The sequence below is a fragment of the Pungitius pungitius genome, chromosome 7 (assembly GCF_949316345.1).
Source record: "Pungitius pungitius chromosome 7, fPunPun2.1, whole genome shotgun sequence".
Taxonomy (NCBI): domain Eukaryota; kingdom Metazoa; phylum Chordata; class Actinopteri; order Perciformes; family Gasterosteidae; genus Pungitius; species Pungitius pungitius.
Genome location: NC_084906.1, coordinates 17,511,269 through 17,532,755, shown reverse-complemented (window position 1 = coordinate 17,532,755; position 21,487 = coordinate 17,511,269). Strand labels below are relative to the sequence as shown.

At 45.2% G+C, this 21,487-nt stretch overlaps 1 protein-coding gene across 2 annotated transcripts; it reads right to left on the bottom strand.

Moving 5' to 3' along the window:
• Nucleotides 1-1,390: 1,390 nt before the first annotated feature.
• LOC119216773 (guanine nucleotide-binding protein G(q) subunit alpha-like) lies at nt 1,391-18,188 on the bottom strand. 2 transcript variants are annotated; one of them, XM_037469894.2, is made up of 8 exons: nt 18,048-18,187; nt 16,848-16,973; nt 8,621-8,805; nt 8,151-8,305; nt 6,884-7,012; nt 4,963-5,092; nt 2,871-3,024; nt 1,391-2,419 (listed from the first exon to the last, which is right to left on the bottom strand). In XM_037469894.2, the coding sequence occupies exons 2-8, from the start codon at nt 16,966-16,968 to the stop codon at nt 2,229-2,231; spliced, it is 1,065 nt and encodes a 354-aa protein (XP_037325791.1). In that variant the 5' UTR covers nt 16,969-16,973; nt 18,048-18,187; the 3' UTR covers nt 1,391-2,228. The 2 variants fall into 2 exon arrangements, with proteins under 2 accessions (XP_037325791.1, XP_037325790.1); XM_037469893.2 differs by having other exon boundaries at nt 16,848-18,188.
• Nucleotides 18,189-21,487: the final 3,299 nt, after the last annotated feature.

Below are 21,487 nucleotides of genomic sequence, written 5' to 3'. Positions count from 1 at the left end.
TCAACTCATGGAAAATGACGGCACTTTGCATAAATATACACGTCTCTTCATCATCAACTGTCTCGGGATGCACGCAAGTCGCCGCATCAACACAATGTACACATTTGCACTAAAGTGACCGTTGCTCTCACTGTGGGTACAAGTGGACGAAACCAAGGCAAAGTAAATGTCAGCAGATCCTACCGCTTCTCTGTATTTGTAAACCTTTTAGAAAAGATGCACAGGAGGGAGAAGGGCAGGATCTGGAATCGCTCCCCGATGTTCAATCTGACCGTTCAGGCTCTGCGAATGTGCATTAACCCCACCCCCCCCCCCCCCCCCCCCCCCATCCCCCAAAAAGGTCAAAATGTCCCGAGAACTCCCCTCTTTCCCACTCCAGCACGGCCGATGCCAAAGTCCAACATGGGAACACTACCCATGAGAAGAGAAGCCAAAATATGCATAACCACACAGTGGAAAATATTAAAGCCAAGAAGATCAGCATAGAATTCATGGGGCGGGAAAAAGGACGGTTTAGTTTAACGATAGCCAGGCGTGTCATTTCTACCGAAGCTGCTAGTAGCCCTTGTGATGAAAACTACTTACCTGAAGTGCATTGTGAGGACAGAAATTGCCGCCTATCAGCGTTCAGCTCAATGGAAAATTCCAACGACTACCGGGCAAGAGACGCGATATGGGAACGGTACCAATATCCAACACATCTTCAAAGAAAATGACTAAAATAACAAACGAGAGCATCCGTGAGCAGTTTGTATTCAACCACTTGGTTTCCATTTTCCTTTTTGCATAAAGCACAAATCCAACCCCCCCCACCACCAGTGGTCAAACACCTCGAAACAGAATTGCAAAGATAAAACACTCGTCCATAAAATAGTTTTGATATTTCACAGCAGTAAAAAAAAAAAAAAAAAATCTCCTTCCATCTCCTCAGTTGGAAAAACTTGAGCCAAAAACTATGGTCTCTTTTACTGCATCAACGACACTGATCGGTTTGATGAATTGGATGTAAAAAAAACCAAAAACTATTCACTTGCTATTCGTTAGGGTTTCTCAAAAGTCAGAGAGAAGCCGGATGGATGATCAGCGCAAAAATGACCCACTATTGATTGCACTGTACTGATCTGGTACCATCATCATTCACACGGTGTGCACAGGAAGATCATTCTCAGCATCAAAGGGAACTGAAAATAAAACTAATTAATAGGAGTGTGATTCAGACAAAAGTCGACAGAAAAAAAGCCACAAAGGGAGTTTTTAAACGCCATCAGCAGTTGAAGAATCCAATGGACGAAGCGCTTAATTTCTGCAAAACCTGTTTCCAAACACATTTGTTAGCATCTGAACACTTAAAAAAAAAAAAAAAAAGGACAAACGGGATACTGGCGAGTTAATTATATTTAAAGAAACAAAAAGTTGGTGGTTTTAATTTTGGCAATGTGATACAAAAAGACAGGCGTGTCAATAAACAGCATGTAAATAACGCTTGTCTCCTAATTCTTAAGTTTCACCAAGTACGTCAACACTCTCAAAGAGGAGCATTTCATTTCCTTTGAGTAGTCAACTTCTTTTCGATTGCAATCGGAAATCAAAAGCAGTAAAAGCTCGACAGCTGAAGAGATTCAAACAGACATTCAACACCGTTTCTGTGCTCCGATTTGGGAGGGGGGGGGGGTGAAAGAATCAAATACACAAATCAATACCCAGGTGGGGGGGGGGCGACCAAGTACCCCAGCACTGCCTATCATGGTAGTTAATTACTCTTTGCAGTCCTCCTGCTGTAGTGTGTGTTGCGTGCATGGGTTAAAGAAGAAGAAGAAGAAGGAGGGGAGAGAGCCCTTTGTCCTTTAAAGCCCCTTCTACCCGAGGGAAGGCCTCCCACCCGCTTCAAAACACACAAGCACTGGTGATAATGTAGTGTAAAGAAAAAAACAAAAAAACATGTCAGCGGGGCCCGGTGACGAGTGGAGGGAGTGTTGTTTTTGTACAAGAGGAGCAATTATCAGAGCCACAAAGAACACACCCACTCTTCTTTTTGTAAAGAAACTCTGAGAGTAAAGGACAGTACATGGATAGTGTTGGTCTGGTAAAGAATGAAGCTCTTTGAGCAGCGGTGTGTTCATGCAGATGTGTACATGGACTCATTGTGCATTGTGTGCGTGGGTGGGGGAGGGAGGGAGGGGGGGGGGGGGGTGTCGGGGGGGCCTGCAGGTCTTGCTCTCCGTCTCTCCTCACACCAGGTTGTACTCCTTGAGGTTGAGCTGCAGGATGGTGTCTTTGACGGCGGCGAAGACGAAGCGGATGTTCTCCGTGTCGGTGGCGCACGTGAAGTGGGAGTAGATGATCTTGTCACTGTCGGGGTTCAAGTCCACAAACATCTTCAAGATGAACTCGCGACCGGCTTGCGCGTCCCTCTGCGGGCCTGCAGGAGCAACAGACCGGAGTTTGTTTTAGCTGCTGGATATGTCAGCATATCCTTTATCATAATAAAATATAGAACATTCTAACTAATAAGGGGAACTCCAGAACAATTAAATGCGCTTTGTGTTGTAGTAAGGCTTCACAACCATAGGGTGTCACTGTTACATCATAAATATGAATGCAAACAGACAGAAACCTTTCAAATAATAAGACTAGACACTTTTGGGATGCTGTTACGATTAGAAACAGCTCGATGTTCGTAATAGTAAAAAGGTCCCTCCTAGATAAAAGCACACTGCAGAAAAAAAAAAGCAATTCAGACAGAGCTCGGCCCATGACTCAACTGCTGTGTGGATAATTCATTAAATGAATCCAACGATTCATTTAATGAATGGCACGGACCTACATTACATAATCCATGCAGGGAAAGGTTCAGAAAAAAGTCAGATTACCATCAAACTCCGGGAAGTAGTCGACCAGGTGAGAATACATGATCTTCTCCTCCAGCAGATCCTTCTTGTTGAGGAAGAGGATGACGGAGGAGTTTTGGAACCATGGATATGTGATGATGGTCCTGAACAGGGCTTTACTCTCCTCCATTCGATTCTAAGCAGACGGAGGGAGAAAGCAGGAAGGTGAACACGAGGTTGGGATGTATTGAGTTCTCGCCACACCGTGAACGGTTAACATCAATTTTATACGGTACTTTTTTTTTTCCCGGGATAATTTCTTAATGTTTTCGGGTTGAAATGTAATTAGAGGCCCCGACAATGAACAGAGCTTTGTGTGTCTCTGAAACGCTGCCAAAGCGGCGCTGAAAAGTGGCAGCCAGCTGCTTCACTGGCAGCGAGACAGAATGTGAGAAAGTAAAGCCTGTAATTCCCAGGTATTTTTTGCTGCTATCTCATTCAAATTTGATAAAGCTTTAAAGCTAAACCGTGCCAATAGCAAAAAAAACAGAATGGATTTGAGTGATTTCCAGTTCAATAAACTTTGTCAGCTTTGTTTTTGCTCAAAGGGTCACTGAATTTCTGCCATAATCCAGAAAGAAATTGGAAGACAAAATCCAGTCTGCAAAAAAAAAATGAAGCCAGATGAAACCAACATTCAGCTTTCTCGACAAAGCAAAATACGCAAAAACATTTACGGGAAGCCTTTGTGTGTATTCATTAAAACCTACAATAGTATTTTACCCATTTATTATAATTGCTAACATTGCCATGTTAGTTTATCAGTTAGCAAAGCAAATACTCTCCTTGTTCTGCGTGACCCTCAAACGAAGCCCTGTTTGTCCGACTCGCTCTGCATAAACTCCGTAGATTATTAATAGCGTTGTTCTGCAGCTGGATGACATCACTTGGAATGCGGCGCATACAGAGAATACAGGATATTTCAGTAATGGATGACATACAGTCAGGGAACACTCACCATTTGTCAAAACAACCCCAGAAAGGGCTGAAGATGCCGATGCCGCTGCCGCCGCCCCCCCCCCCCCCCCCCTCCCCCTGCAATGTTCATTTATCCACACAAGCCTTCCTCCTCCAAAGAGGAAACATAGGGGAACCTCCTCGGGCAAACTACTAAAATCTCGGCCCAGTCTTCCTCTTCCTCTCCCTCCCTCAGTCCGGCCTCGGCGAGTGTTCAAACACATGATCCTCGCCAGGCTCGACCCGATGACAGCAGAGATGTTTGAAGACAATCTCGTCAGGCTCCGGCTGCTCCGGAGGGTCAAAGTCTCGGTCTCGGGCCTGTCAACACGGCAGGATAATCCCCCACAGACTGTGACGCCTTATTGCCGCCCCGGGCCTCGCCTCAGCCGCCGGCCGTTTATAAAAACAGAGCTCGGTAACAAAATCAGAATGGCGCGCGAGGAGGGGGGGGGGGGGCGCCACCACCTGCGACCACATGACACATTATACGCGCAGAGGTGGGGGCAAATAAATGAATGTCCTTGCATGTACAATAAAGGCTCCACACCTGAGCAGGCTCGCTGGTGATCAAGTACAGTATGAAGCCCATCCGTCATGTGACCGGGGGTACCGTCTCACCAAACGGGATTCGGGGTTATGGCGGTACGGTCGGGGGTCAACTCTGGTCTGATGTGCTCCATCTGAAGCAGGACATTGTTTGCTTTCCTCACTTTGTGCTCCCACGTTTGGGATCGAACGCGACCTGCACACGACGCGCTCACAGACAGACCGGGGCGACCCCCGGGTTGAAATACCGAGTCGATGACCTGCTTAGCAGGATCGTGCTCGTCAGGGTCGGTTAAGTCCAGATAACCTAAAGATACCGAGCACGTTGAACCTGCTCCTGAAACGGGCGTTTGCACATCCAGCTGACACATTTGAAGGAATGCATCTGACCAGCTGACCAACGTTCTCTCCTGGTCACCACAAAACATCCGACTTGGGATCTGAGCCTTTTCACTGAAAGCAGCTGCCTGGTGCGGCTGGAAATCAGGTCCGTGACGTCTGCAAGAGCTAAACAACAGGCCGAAACAGCACAAACCCCCGAGTGCTTCCCGTGGCGTCGCCCTCTCACCTCGTTGTCCGACTCCACCAGGACCTGGTCGTACTCGCTGAGCGCCACCAGAAACATGATGGAGGTGACGTTCTCGAAGCAGTGGATCCACTTCCTCCGCTCTGACCTCTGACCCCCCACATCCACCATCCTGAATGGAGCGTTGGGAGATGGAGGACAAAGAATTAGATTTAAATGGTAGACCCTAAAGCAGCCAGAGCTCAATGATTTACAAGTAGGAAAGGCATCAGTCTTGTATAAAGCTTCCTTAATATTTAATCTCCACTGCGCTTTGTATACAGTAGTCGCCAATCGATACCTTTTTTTTTTTTAAATGCAGTGTGGTCTCATTATTGCTTGGACTTTAACATCTAACGAGCCTCGCGTTGTTCAAGCCGAACGGCCCTTTGGCACCGATAATCAAAACCGGAGCAACGTGAACAGAGAATGTGCAGCGTGAATCATGGAGAGGACAAAGCAAACCTTCTCTACGCTCAACCAGAATAACTTCCAGGAAGTGTGCGTACAAACAATACACCCCCCACTCGTTTCTCACCAAAGTAGATGCAGTAGAGTTCATATGTTGGGCCTACGAAGAGGTAGAGGAGCAAAAGAGTGGTTGTCGAAGAAAAGGGATTTAGGGAAAGATGGACTAAATCAGGAGCTTATTCCTCGAGGACTCTCGAATAGGCTGCTCTTTAACATCCATGTTTTTGTTCGAAAGTGGCTTCCTGCCAAATGAGGGCTAAAACCAAGGAAACAATACAATCAAATCAAATTTAGACTTATAAGAACGCTTAAGATCAAGATGGAATGAGGTTGATTTCATTGCTCATGAAATTGCAAACGCAAACAAAAAAAATTAATAAGGAATCGGTTTGTCTCCATTTTTCTGACATCTCCCTCCTCCCTCCCTCCCAAATATCATTCAAAAGACAAAAAGGTGAACTAGTTAGTTAGTCTGCCACAAGAAGGGGGGGGGGGGGGGCGCATTGATAAATGTCCTCCAGAAGAGCCAGCCGGAAAATAAAACCCCTTCACGTGAGATGACCTTTGTCCTCTGGCGAGGATGAGTGACCTACTTAGTAAGCTAAGCTCTCCTACGCTGAATAGGCCAAGTGAAATGACATTTTCTGTGTCTTCAAAAGCCAATTAACGGAGAGGCAGGCAAGTCCGATGGAGACGTGTGCATGAAAGGCCTCCTAGTTGACTGTGAACCTGGGCAGCACAACGCCACACGTGCTTCTTACGGCACGCCAGCTTCAGGCCGAGGAACTGCTCTGCTTCCACGTCAAAAAGTACATTTAAAAGAAATCCCGCCAAGACGACAAATCATTCGCACAAATCCCCTAAACTACGAAGCCGCGACAATGGTGCTCGTCCTCCAATAAAACAACCCGCCGCGTTCGTATGTTCGGTCGCTTCACACGCGGCTGATGTCATTGAGCGTCGGCGATGATGATGATGCGGCGGCGGCGGCCGCCTATCGGCTGGCTGCAGCGGGGAACCTCTTCAGCACAGCCTCACCGCCAGCAGAGCTATTTCTAGCCTCGCCGAGCGTAGGAGGGGGGGTCCGACATGACGGCTCGCTATCGATTCACACTCTCCTGTAATCGCTCTTGTTCACAGAGTCCTCCTCCATCTTCTCATCTTCTGGGTTTTTTGGGGGGGCCGTTGGGATTGGCTGTCTTTTTGCCGGGTCCTGGAGGCTCACTGGGCCACACAGAGACACTACTACGGAGAGACTTCGGATTTCTAAACGAGCATTTTCATAAAGCATCGGTAAGGATTTACACAGACTTCTTAAATCAAACGGTCTAACCCTAAACTACTCCGAGTCACCCCTCATCATTCATACCGAGGACATACAGTCAAACACAATGTGGACATAAAAGTATAAACATGTTGAACACAGAAGTTAATCAAAGGAGTGTTGTTCTACCTGAAAATGATGCTCTGCAAGTCGAAAGGGTATTCTATGATCCCAGTGGTTGGGATTCGAACCCTAAGCACGTCCTGTTGGGTTGGTAGATAGCACGGTTCAGCGATACGATCCAGATCACTTAGATAGCTAGAGACAGGAAGGACAACACAAAAAAAACACAAGACAGATGGGTGGGGGGGGGGGGGGGGGAGGAGGAGAAGAGAAAGTGAAGCATAACAGCAGATACAGCACACCACCCTCCAAAAGCAAGTGGATCAGGCCAGATGTAACTGCAGAAAGCCAACTCCCAAGAGTTATGGGGGGGGGGGGGATTAGGTGACCTTTTTTTTACCTCTACCCTCAAAATAGTCTTAGAAATAGAAATATAGCTTCAACCGTGATGGCAGCTCGCAAAGACCAAACTCTCCTCAGTTTCCATCCTCCGGTCCCTCTCACTGTGGAGAGCAAACGGGGGACTTTCAACTGGACTCAAATGATGAAAGGAAAATGCCTGTTTGAGCAAAACTTGTAAAGGAGGGTCCTCGAGTCCCGTCTTTGAGAGCGTACCATCGGGGACGTGTTAAAGTGGCGAGCCCTCTGCGGAGCCCTCACGATGGGCGGGAGATGGGCGGCATCGGCTGCTTTCAGCCGGCCGGCCGAGCGACACCAGAACCTGAAGATAATATCCTCCAGGTCAAACCGGGACTCAACGATACCGGTGTACCCCGGCAATGCTATTCGCTCTAAGTCATTACGGTAACTGTAGAAAGGGAGGAAACGCGCGACTTAAAAAAAAAAAAAAGGCGCAGGACACCTCGCGCACACAAACAATCGCTTGTCAAAAACACACAAACTGCAAAAACATTCAAACAAGTCATACATGGATGCCAGAAGTAGTGGTTAAAACAATTGTAGAAGCTTTCATCCCCCAAATCCTAAACTTTTTAGGGAGCCACATTAGTCTGAAAGGGATTAATGTAGGTTGGAATTAGCTCGGATATTATTAGGAGTCGTTAATAAATCTGCCAACATTTCCTTTTCCATGACTCTCCCCCGTGCACTTCATCTCTTTTTCATTCCTCGGGTTGAGCGCATGATACCACAGTAACTGCGGAAAAAGATCCGTTAGCATCTGGAAACTCTCGGACTGATCTGTGGGGTCATTCCTAATGTATACAAGTTGAAAACTAGACGGCATGATATATCTTCACCATCGCACAGTGATGCCACATCTACACAGTAAGCAACCGGGCCACTCCGTTGGATTCAAAGATGGCGGGCGTACTATTTGGTTGAGTCGGAGAGCTGGTACTCTCTCCTGCGATCGTAGGCCTCCTGGATGCCAGGGTCAGCCCACAGCATCTTTATCGCGCTGGTGTAAGGCTGCTCGAATGAGGCAATCTTCTCCACGTCCACCTCGCGCACCACCTGGGCGTTGTTCTGTGGACACGGGGGGAAACAAAAAGGCAAGAAAAGCACCGCTTTAACTTTAATGAGTATTTGCGAGGGGAAAGTCACAAGCGATCCCCTCAAAAATCTCCAAGTGGGCGACAGCCAGGAGCTAAAAAGACCCGGAGAGCCAATGTCTTTCTGTATTGGCCACGTTGACTTGCTCTACGGTGCTTCCTTCGGGACACATTTTAGATTCACAAGGTAGCCTTTACCAGACTTCAAAGTATAGGGCTTGGTTTCAGCATTGGGGATCGCAATCGACCCTACAACAGTAAAAGGAACAGAGCGCAATTAAGTACGCACCTTGTTCTGTTCGTACTTGTACGGGATCTTGAGGGTCTCCGTTGCACGGATCATGGCCTGCATGGAGGTGAAGATGTTCTGGTAGACCAGTTTGGTGAAGCCCTTCTTATCCTCATCCGTGTAGCCTGACCCATGGATTATTCTCATCTGCTTGATGAAGGTGCTCTTGCCACTCTCTCCAGTCCCTGAATGGACGAAGAAAAAAAGTTGTTTAGCCAAAAAAAGAAAATGACACATGGGCTAAAACAAAAGGTTCAACAGTTGGAAAGAAGAAAAAAAATATAGGGGTGATAATTCTCATGTGCGACATGCTAGATGAGGCAACAAGACTGCGAAAGGGACAAAGTCAGGAGTAGATGTGGACCAACGTTTCTGAGATGTGCAACAATGAGACCTAGTCCTCGTCTTGGCCTCGGAGGCCTCCACTGCGTCCCACGGAGACAAAGCAGAGACGAGGAGAGCCCGTAACGTTGAGCAGCAGGTACTCCTGAGACGAAACTGCGAGATGTCCCCAGAGGGACGACGAGTCGAATTTGACACGAGAGCTCAGTTTTAGTGCGTTGTGAAGCAGCGTCTCTCAGCAGACAACTTCCCCCATCTTTCAGACAGAGTATGTCTTTGAGAGAGGGACATAAATAGCAGTTGTGAAGACACAGCCCTGGAGAGTTCACTTTATCATTGACTACAGGGCAGACTACAGATTCTACATTTTCTCTGCTTTCATCATTTCCAGGCAGGAGAATGAAGGGTTAATATGGATACATCATGTGCGTGTGTGTGTGTTTTCCGATATGATTGTATTTTTCCCAACACACACACACACCCAGAGGAGGGGTAGCATGTCAAGTCAGGATTTGAAGTACAATAACTGGCACACGCCTAAAACATATTGGAGAGCCCCATTGGGGGAAGAATGTGGGATTTGTAATTTTGGACTACAAAATGTACCCGTCTTCCAGGCATCGCCAGCTTGTCTCAACGGACGCCATTGTTCCCCTTCCCAACTGGAAAGCCCAGAAGAAGAGTTTATCACAGACAAGCAACTGTACATTCACGGGAGCTACTCCCGAGGGGTAATGCTAGTTGCCATGGCAACTCCTGTCCTGGACTCATAAATACATGGCAGAAAACACCTGCTGATGGGGGGGCCCCCCCTCCCCCCCCGAGTACGTCTCCACAGAACAGAGTCAAAAGTGCAATCTTTGCGGGCATTTTGTACTTAATCCCAAGTCCTCAGCCAGTGTGCCAGTCTCAGCCTACGGGAAATAAGACCTTATTAGAAAGCAATTAATGGATATGAAGTTTTGGATCTATAATAAAAAGCATCTTATTCGCTTCTGGATATTGGGTACTTCAACATCCCCCCCCCCCCCGCCGCCAAAAAGGGGTAAAAACAAAACAATTTAACGGCAACAATATGAATGCAAACCATATTAGAATTACCCAATTAAAAAAACTAAAAAAACAACCACCAACTGTCTCCCTGTCGAGCAGCAACACAACTGACTATTCTAGTTCTCAGAACAGCGTCCGAACGCAGGTACGTTGAAGGGCGTCTGAGGACAGAATGGGGTAGCCGTGTTATCACGATACCTTTCCAAGTATCAGCATAGCGTGCCACCAGTTTGTTAAAAAGCCATTAACTCAGGGAAAAAAAAAAAAAATGTTTGAAACGGATCCTGGCTCGGCCGGGCCAGCTGGAGGCCACCGAAGACATTTCAGCTGCAGGTTTACTTGGGGAGCAATAACTTTGAAGCACCGCTTGGCAGCCACGTTGAAAAAGGGAAAGAACAAAAGAGCGAAGAGGGACGGGGAGACAAGAGGGAAAGGAAGGAGGTGTGACAGAGTGGTGGAGGAGGGAAGTCAATGATTCCTTAAAACCCAAAGTGGACATGGCTTCAAAACAGGAAGTCCCTCTCAGCGACGTGTTGGTGAAGGTTTGCCGAAGGGAGGGAGTCAGTGAGCACGAGGAATCTGGAACATACAACCGGGTGCCAAATTAAACATGTCGCGTTTGAGTGTTGCACAAACGAACATGCTGAACCAGAAAAGGCTGCAGTTATCCTTCCTGTGCATGTGCAGAGCTTTCTGAGAACCCATTCAACTAGTCGCCCTCAAAATGATGTACGTCATCAAAGCAAAAGAACACAGGGGGAAAAGATTCAACAGTTCCCGTGGTGTGCCTTCCTGCTGGTATCGGCAAACGTCACACTCGTGCAAACAGCGAGTCCCAAAGCACTACAGAAAAGCCCAGTAAAACAAGGGTCATGGCGAACACGAGGTCTGTGTAATTCGCCTAATCTGGTCCTGGAGACCAGCTGCAAACTCAAAAGTAAACTCGAACCAACACATGCTCAACGCAACTTTTAGATCACTGCGCTGCTCGAGTCCTGGAACCGCAAGTGTCGTTGTTGGTGCATGGACAGAGTGTCACATGCTTGCATGTAGGCAGGTGACAGCGAGTGCAGCTGTTAAGAGTACAGTAACCCCTGCTGGCAGGTGTGTGTGTGTGTGTGTGTGTGTAATAGTGATTCAAATTGTTTCACATCGACTGTCCCAAGATGCAAGCCCTCATCCCACGTGTCACATGTACAGCTACAAGACCACATGGGACATCAGAGGAAACGCAGAGGCTCCGTATTCCAGTTCAGATCATTCTGAGCATACTTTGCATTCTGAAGCAGTTACTTAACTAACTCAATAATTCCCCCCCCCCCCTAATTTTGGTTCCCATTTAAAGAAAATACTAGCCCCACACAAACGACATTGAGCTACAGGAGAAGGTTTTAACGGGACCATGTGCGTCTACATTAGACGCACCAAGCAGTCTCCCGCGGGGCCCACTGCCACATAGCTGCTGAAACTCTGGGTGTGTCAACAACAGTCCGCCCGACCAGCGCAGCCGCCAGGCAAACAGCGCACAACTACGAACACCTACTTGTCGTGCCTTCGTACCACACTGTGAAGCTCACATTTTTCATCTGGCAGGCACAGGAGCTCGGGCTGCACACAGATGGATCCAAACAGAGACTGTGCAGGGACGCTTACAAAAGACACTGAAAGCAGGGCGGCAACAACTTGCTTTTAGAATATTAAATGAATTAAAACATTAGATAGTGTGTAGGATTTGAGAAGTACGGTGGCCTACAGGTGACCGAAACCCACAAAAAAGGCCTGTGTGTGGTTTGTCCAATCTGAGCAAAGGGGTCTCATTATTGAAGCTAACTAACAAAATCTTAGTTTCAGTTGATAAATGAAACTCAGTACGATCCTATTCTATTTCTGCCTGTAAAGCACATGCAAACTCACATTTGTTCTTATGGAAACCAAAAGGTTCAGAATAAACAGTTCAAACATTAGGTATGAAAGGGTCACACTTTAGAAGGCAAAGCGCGTCAAAGTACATTTAATAGGTTTGAAGTTTGGACCATTAGTTGAACATATAAATTAAAAAGACAGTGGAAATATTTCTCTTCTCTCTTTTCAATTCAGTACCATTTTGTAGTTTAGTTTTACTCCAGATCAAAGATGAAAGTGAAAAGTAGCAACGCCTCAAAGAGATTGTAAATGACTTCCAACGTGCTTTCATTTCAGCTATAAATTGTTTTAACAACTGAAACCACCTAATGCTGACCAGAAGAAAACAAAACAGATGTCAGACCGCCAATGGCAGGCAGCACTTCCTGTTGACGGGACAACTGTGCCGCACAAGTCGTTCTGGCAGTGATTTATTGAGCAGCCTTAACTTCAGCCAAATATATTCAGTGTCCCACTGACCGCTGTGATGTATGGCCAGGTTGAACGGGTTTCATCCGTTTGGACACCAGGTACTTCCCAGAGGAACCGAAAGACACACAACTGGCTGCAGGAGTCCAACAAAAATATTTCTCTTTAAAATTTGCATCACCGACCTCAGCTGAGGGTCAGTCCGCGCCTAGCAAGGATGAAGGTGGTGGCGTCCAGCCGTGCCCACGAGGATGTGCTGGTACCACAACGCCACTGTTCATTCTGTGTGTGTGTGTGTGTGTTTCATCTGAACCGTCTGCAAGTGCGTTAGTTCTGCCAAACTGCGCCATGCCTGCCGTAACCTTGGCAGCAGCTAACCGGGATCCAAATAAATATGTCCGACACAGGGCTTATCTTCTTGGCTTACTGAAAGCCTCACTAAGAGAAACCATAGTAGGCGTAGGTAAGGCTCCGTGGATGAGACATCCTTGGGTGTTGCCAAAAAACAAAAACTCATTAACCCAGATACCACCGACCTGTTTGAGCAGTGTGCACGAAGTATGCGCCGTGTGAGTTCAGGTAAATAAAAAACGGGTCCATGTTAAGTTCTTTGATGCGGATCACATTAGATCTGCTTTTCTATTGGCCTGATGAATCAAAAGTATTGATTGGGAATGGCGGTTTTGGTTCAGTCTCGCAGCATTCGGCCGCAGCGGGCAGCTGTTTATTGGCAAAAAGCTTAAAACTCCCAGTAGACCAAACAAGCAACAGGCCTCAAGACGTAGCACACAGCTTAACTCACTGAATCAAAAAGCATTGTGCACCATACAGAAGACGAATAATAATAAGTAACAAACTCCATTAATATTCAACTTGTTTTTTTTGTTGCACTGTGAATAAGTACACAGATGGGTTTGTGGGGGGTGCAGCAGTTTCCATTGCGACTGCACCTTGAGGGGGGATCCCTACCAAAACAAGACTTTTATTTTTGTTTGTAGATTTGGAAAATGGACAATTATTGGTATTGGATTTTGGGATTTCTGGTATTAAAGTAATTAGACACAACTAATTATTCTTTGTAAGAGACTGGAACGCAGTTTTACATAATCTTGAAATGGCAAAATTTGGACACAATGAATCCAAAAAGCCGATGGCATCACATATGATTGAGCCTGTAAAAGATGCAATACAAGACCGTGTATAAATAATAGTGGGATTTTCTGGTATTTCATGTAGAACCACAACTGACTTCAGTCAAATGCTCCCAAGTCGCCGGCCTTGCAGCGGAAACGGTGGAAATGTGTAGCAATCGTGCAGCACTGCATTAGTACAAGTTTTACAGGTTTTTCATTCATATGACCGACTTCACCTTCAGTCAACAGCAGATCCACATTGTAGAAGTAAAAGTGACGGCCTCGAGTCATTGTTTGCACACTGCCACGATGCACAAACAAGCTTTCCTCGCTATAGCGAGATGGGTTCAGGTTGTGAGTGACTTTCTCGCTTATGAAAAAGGAAATACTTAGCGTGGCTAGTGTGGAAAATATCACGAGAGCACGGCAGTATACATAGTTATCACAATAATACACTTAATAACCCTGATATCGACGTGAAGATGAACATCAGCAGTGACTCCCGCATATAGAAGAAGTAAAAAAAATTTGTAAAAAAAAGGCCGTGCACTGGAGACAGCTCACACACTGGTGTTGTTACGGCAGCTCCCCAGGCTCCGGGCGTACACATTTAATTACTTGTGACTTTAATTAGCTACAGCAGGAGGCCGAGCACTCCTCCGACCCGGGCTCCTCTTGAGCCGGCCTTCCCTCCGTGCACGAGCCAACCGCACTGCTGAGGGAAGCCAGCCCGTCGCTGATAAACAGCTGGTAGAGTTGTCTCTGCTTAATAAATACATTTTTTAAAAAATCCTAAGAAAACAGCAATGCTCCTTAAAAGGTCACGCACGGGTAAGTAGGTCACGCGGCAAGAAAACATAACCATTTAAGCGTCATAAGTAATACAGGAGAGAATGAGGTTGTAGCTTTTATGGCTGAAAAATGTAGTTTTTTTTTGTTTCTGCGGCAGAATTAAGAGCAAATCCCCAAAATGTTCTTTGTTGAAGTTTGTTTAATTCTTCCCAGTGAATTTAAGCAGTGACAAGCCATCGAAGAGAAGAGACTCAAGACGCGACTTGCAGCCAAAAACATAATAAAAAGCGGCACTTTACGCAAAAAGCTCTATAAAAAAGATCCAAAGAGGTCCATAATAGGTTCCAAATGAAGTGAGACATCCAGAGTGCACTAAAACTTATTCTGTAGTGGCTAAATAGTGCTTGGATCCTTTTCACACAGGTTTAAATAATGGGAACGAAGACTCCCACCACAAGCAGCATAAAAAGAGAAATGTAAAAAAACTCACTTGCGCAATAATTTACTTAGTTTTTTTTTTTTAAAGCATTTGAGATGTGAGGACAAATGTCTTTGAGTGAGTCACCATCCCAGCGTCTCATCTGTGAGCAGGAAGAGAAGGACAATAACAATACGTCGCCACGCCAACAACTCTTTTATATTTCTAATCAATGTCTGGCAATATGTTGGCCAACTGAATCAACAGATATCTGTTGTTTGTTGGCAACCATTATTTTCTTTTTTGCAATTTTACAAGTAGCAGAGGGGTGCGTCCATAACAAGGAACATTCAGTCACACGGACACGTCACATTTCATCAACACATGAACATATTCCAGCAGTTAGAAGTCTTACTTTACGTCGCCCCATCACGTAGATATGATTAAACACGTCCGTATGAGTCTGAGATACTCGGATCTTAAACGTGACTGGATGCAATCTACCTCGGTCCAGAAGGAGGCCGTAATGCAGCGGAAGCATGTTAATGGTTAAAAATCCCAGGCGAAAAAAAAAGAAAAAAAACTTTCCCCGTCCAGCAGTTTCAACTTCCATTTGACTGTCCACAAAGGGGAATTTGTTGTGCAGGTTAAAACACAGAATAGACTTCTGCATTAAATCTAATAAATACTAAACCCCCAAACTATGACAAAATGGCAACATCAATTACTTCCTCAGCCATAAGGATCATCGCTTTCTCGCCCACAGAGATCAAACAGCGCTGATCAGGGATCAGATCGATGCAACAACACATGGGTATTAAAGAGAAGGACTGCCAACTCCACCGCATTTCTGTTTGGTTCAAACGTCCACATCCGACTTACTGACGCAGAGAGAGAAGCGTCGGAGAATCCTCTGGATTTATTCCTTTTTAACATCTGGCCAGATGGCCAAAGCCACCGCCCATCTATTTAACAACGTTTCTGTGGAAACATAGTTTCTAAAAAAGATGCATCACGGACACAAGCTAATAATACGAGAACATCTCCCTACTTTTGCAAAGACGCGACGACTTGTCATTCCTCCTGTTTCCTGAGGTTCTTACAACGCTTCCACTCATCAACACCAACGGTTACTTCTTATGATAGGATGATCTTTTACTGGTCCCACACCGCTATGCTTTTCCGTGCTGGACGTCGCTACAGACACGAGCATGTGCAGCCAACCCTAAACTTGGACTAAACCCTAGAGTGGAATGAGTAGAATAACAGCCGTCTGTGTCGACATGACATTCGAAAAAAAGCTGTCGTTCATTAAACATGAAAAGGTAGTCTGTGGATGGCTGAGCCTCTTCTCTGGAGAACAGGTACTTTCTCTGCGTGAGACACCTCAGCAAAGTCCTTTTCTCGACCAGCCACCAGGAGAATTAGGTCTCTCTAGTCGTAGACTTAATTAAAACAAACTGTGTTTAACAGGCAGATAAAAGAAGTAAGTTGGCCAGTGGTTGTAAAAGGGTATACTTTGAACCTATGACATTAAGATTTAGTTAATTTAAAAGAAGAAGACATCCCCTTTATCCTATGCAGTAGCTTATCTTATTGTCCTGGGAGTTGCAGCATGATCACAACATGATCTCAATCGAATGCAGGAAGTGATACTGGGCTGCCACCATCTTGTGTCCTGTTTATAATGTTGTCACGAACGCCACATTGTCAGAGGGCCTTTAATCAAGCTGTGCAGGTAAAAGAAGAGCAAGGAGCCAAGGTGGGATGTACTGGTACAGTACAGACCGCACGTTGGTGTGAATTTCATTCATTTATAAAAAGGCACAGCCTACATACCGAATATATACACACAATCTACATACTATCAAGCTTCCTGTGTCAATGGCAGCTATTTGCTCCTCCAGTACCTGATCCCATTAGATGGGATGCACACACACACACACACACACACACACACACACAGACACTTTGAGTTACATATCGCACCACACACACAAATCCTGTGGTGACCTGGGCAATTGCAGACTGCTTTGCATGCAAAACTTCTACAATCAAATAAATAGCTCAGGCCCCATCTGGTGTGGTGTGTGTGTGTGTGTGGTGTGTGTGTGTCCGGCCGAGCCAACGTGAGACCGGTGGGTTGGCGCAGACTCACCCAGCAGAAGAAGCTTCAGCTCCCGCCTCGCGTCCCTCTTGTCTCGCCGAAGTTGCTTCTCGATCTCGGCGTTGATTCGCTTGGACTCCTTCGCCTCTTCACTCAGGCAACAAGCCATCATGGAGTCTAAAGTCATCACCGCATGAGCCGAGAAGAGGAGAAATAAAAAAAAAAGGAGCCCGTCTAACAAGGGGTTCACACCCACAGGTTATCAGCAGTCCGGTTTTTGGACCAGTTTTACCCGCACGCAGGGGGGACGGAGCCCGGGCGGCTCGGTGCGGAGTCTGGCTGTCTGGTTGATTAAAAAAAACAACAACAACAACAAAAAACTGTCAAAAGTGTCAAATATTTGACAGCTAAGCAACGTCTTTTGTAGATCCGAGGGCTACAGCGACGGAGGGCTTAGAACACAAAATGTGCAAAGCAACATGTTCGCAAACATGCGAGATGACCACCGGACGTGGGAAGAAGCATTTTATTGTCTGCGCTTCTCAAAATAAAAAGGGAAAAATGACGAAAAGGAGTTTGGGTAACGTCAACTGGCTCGCAGGCTAAAAGCTGCTAACGTTGAAACGGAGCTAACGTGACAACTTGATGGATCGTCAGGGTGCCCGAACGCATTGAATCCCTTCCCCGCGTAGCTCGTTCACCAAACACAGCAAGGATTTAAACCACAAAAGAAATCAGTGGTTTTCTTTGTACCAAACTACAAACTTCGGTCCCAGAAACAGTGGGACAGTACTGGCTGCCACATTTGTCCAATCCCCTCCCGCTGGTCGCACGGCCGAGTGCAAGGCTAGCCGCCCCGAAACCAACACCGTACGCCCGCGCAGTGACGACGAGCGCCCGTCGAACTGTCCATCTGCCGAGCCAACGGGGAAGGAGTGCCGCGACCCCACGACCACTCGACGGGCGAAGGCCGACGGTTCTATACGACCGAAAAAATCTGTTTGGCTAAAGAGGAGGGGGGGGGGTAGTTGTCCCCTCGCAGACAGAGACGCCGAGTGGACCACTGTGGCTAAATGGGAGAGGCTAATTGTTAGCTAGCTTGGTTAGCTCAGCTAGCCATCCCTGGAAAAAAAAAAAGCAAAGCCAACTGGTTAAAAAAAAGAGACACAGCTCGGTTTGACAGAGGACCTTTTGTTCTGTTAAGACACAGATCTCCAAAGAGACATCGCCAGGGACACACCCTGAAATTACCTGACGGAACACTTAACAATCAGATTAACCCGTGTAGACCGTGCATTTTAACGCTCCCTGGTGTTTTTCTCCTGGTGGCGATGATTGCTCTTCGTCACCCACTCCTCAGCCCCGGTGTGGCGCTGCCGCTGACGTCGTGTGGGATGTAGTTGATTGACAAGACGCACCGCGAATGGAAACAGCGCGTGCTGGCGTTTGAGGTGGGTCTTTGTCGGATGGTTAACTTCCCAAGTTTGCTTGAGAGGGATTCCTGCTTTCGGAGGCGTGTCAGCGTTTGGTCAGAGGGGGGCAACGCCCATCTCCTGTCAAAGAACCGCCGCAAACTATTTTCTGTCCCACCGGCTAAAAAAAAAGAAAAGGTAATCAAACACCCACCTGCAAGCAGGGAAGAGAAGTACATTTGCTCAATTACAATCATAATCAGTGTTATTGCCAAGTGGATTTTCACATACAAATGAACCGTAACATGGTAAAAGAAAAAAAAAGGAAAAACATTTGCAAGAATCCGGAACTCTCAATAAAGGACGTAAAATGATACAAAAATATGAAAGAATACTATTCAATTATGTGCAATATATCAAGTTAACACATGTGGTACCCTGTTATTTTGAAATACTTCATTGTTTATTTGTATTTCATGCTATGATACATTTAATCTTCACTATACTTCATAGGAAAATATTGTATTTTTTCCACTACTTTTCCACAGCTTTAGTTGTTGGTTGTACTTTTCTGGGTACACGTCACTTTATTATACGTTTATAAATAAATCATTTGGTGGTTTCTAAAATGTTTGGCTCTAGATCCCTTTAAGAAAAGCAATATGGCACTAAAATTCACTCATTATATAAAAATGAAATAACACTGGCTTCTTCAAGTAATAACTAACCCTAACCCTACCCTAACCCTAGCCGTAAGATTCTTTCTTGTAAATATGTCGATCTTTTACTTCAGTAAAATATGTGAATATTTCTTCCACAATTGTATGCAACACAGTGCTTGATGTAAACTAATTCTAATTTCTAATTTAAAATGTATGACTCTTCCTTCAAGATCAGATCTTTCTAAAAAAAATGAACACATTGTCAACAAACAGAACGGGAACATCGCAGTCAATATTTGAAGTAGCTTTTTGTTCTAAGTCAAATGTTTCATGGTTCCCAGAAACCTTTTTCTAAACCAAAAGTCTCATATTCACTTTGTTCGGGGACACACAAGATCCATACGTGTGTGTAAAAGAAAAGAGAAAGTGTAGAAGTTTAAATAAACAGAAGACTCACAGTTGTTTTTTCCTCAGGCCATTAGTCATTTAGCCCCAGGTGTGTGTCATTCTAAATATGTCCTCTTTTGAATTGCGCAGTCACAGCAAGGGAGAAAGTATTAACTCACTTATCAGCGAATACATAACACCTAACTACAAAAAAATGATCTAATTCAAAATATTGTATTTAGTTTTATTTTGTAAACTCTTAATCTTTAAAGAAGCATCTCTGTCAAATACATGTACAGTAGTGCATTAAAACACAAACTATTTCCTTGAAATATAATGAGGCAGAAGTATAATGCAGTGGAATGAAAAAAAAACTGATTTGCATACAGGACTCTCCTGTTTCGGTGGTTCCTTGAATAATAATGTGATCCGCTTCCAGTAGGGTTGTGGCACAAAGTAAAAGTACCAAAGTATTAATGCTGAAGTGTACCTTTAGCTTTAGGAGTCAAACAACTCACGAAGCAGGCTGTTGCCTAGCAGAGTTATTACACCATTATGTTATTATATTATCATGCAGCACATAGGTCGATCCAACGCCTCGTCCCTGGAATTCCATCGGCCCTCCCAGGGGCCGTTCACAAATTTCTCGCCCTGCCCGCAGGCCGACGCTTTGCACAGTTGTGCTTGAAGTGATTCATCTGAACTGACACAACCCCCCCCCCCGTCCCCATGAATTCATATCAAAATATAATTTTAATGTTATAGCGTAAAGCGTAATTTTAATTTAAAGGTGGAACAAATTTCCTTTCAATAGCTTATATTATGTCTGTGTGACTTAATATGTCTTGTTTGGATTTAAAATCTTCTGTTTCAAAAACTCTTTCCCTCCTGGAATGCAGTGAAATAAAGTATAAAGCATGCAGAAAGAGAAAGAAAGGAATATGGAAGTCAAGCAGGAGTATTTTCATAATTGCACCCATGTACAGACCATACATGCATGTCTTAGGTAATTTCATTAAGTGAATGCAGAACACACTTGTCTGACAGGTCCTCTTAGTTGCCTCTGAAACCAACTGGCGGACTGAACTGTTGAGCATAGCGACATCTTGTGGAAACGTAATGCAGCTACACGACTGAGGTTCAATCAACCTCAAAGGAATCCGGATTAAAAAAGAGTGAAGAGTCCTAACATAAAAACAAGTGCTGTGTGAGTTTGACCTTTACCAGAGCTTCCTCCTTTCACTGTTCCATGCACCAAACATTTAACCCAAACACATGGAACTGAATTTATCAAAGGTAAATTCACATTTAAATCTTCTTTTATTGATGTAAGTACACTGTAGTCTATGTGGCTGCAGGTGACGCAATAATAAAATAATCTACCCCTTTCAACATTTCAAGAATTCTATCAAAACAACGTATTTTTTTCATGTTTCTAACTCCCGATGCTCGACTGCCCAAGATAATAAACTCGAAGAAGGAAGAGCATTAGATAGGGAGGGACCCGTTCTCGGTGCGATCGGGAAGATCTCCAGTCGTGAGTCATGAGATTACAGCCCGACCCTCCCTTCATCTCACAGGGCCGCAGCTCAAGCCTCTGATCCTCTGATTCACCCACCGAACAAACACCTTTATAACTCATGCACGTGTTTTATTTTTCACTACACATTCTTTTATTGATTAAAAAAAATGTTTAATTAAAAAAAAAAGAATATATATCCCAGCATTACGACTGAAGTCGAACAAAATGGACTCAAACAACAACAAAAAACACTGTTGTTTTACAATAGTTTCCAACCTGTGGGGTCGGAGTCCACAAAGGGGTCACGAGATTAATCTCAGGGGTCGGTAAAATAATAACGGGGAATATTGCGTCATATGCAGTTAAAAAAAGATGCACAAAGGTGCTGTAGTGAACAAGTATTTTCTCCAGGAGGAGCAGTAGGAGTAGTAGTTACTTTATATGAATTTGAATTGTATTTTGTGGTTGACATCTACAGGTGATCCCATGCGCAGGTAAAAAAAGACGTTCTGGGCTTCATGCATTCTCCATAAAAACCAGATGCCTTCAAATCTTTTCACTCGTGCCAAGCAGCAGTGTGAATGCAGAACATGAAAGGAAGCAGACTGCGGTGCTCCATCATCTGTGTGTCACAGTGTCGGATTAATAATTGATCGGCGTCTGTTTCCCACTGAGGACAAAGTCTCTTTTCCTCACGCGTCACCATCA

Coding starts and splice junctions, on each gene's coding strand:
- LOC119216773 (XM_037469893.2), bottom strand. CDS start 16,983: ATGACTTTAGACTCCATGATGGCTTGTTGCCTGAGTGAAGAGGCGAAG. Junction 5,093..6,883: donor TTGCAGAGCATCATTTTCAG/GTAGAACAACAC, acceptor CGCTCCATTCAG/GATGGTGGATGTGGGGGGTC. Junction 2,420..2,870: donor CTACTTCCCGGAGTTTGATG/GTAATCTGACTT, acceptor TTGCTCCTGCAG/GCCCGCAGAGGGACGCGCAA.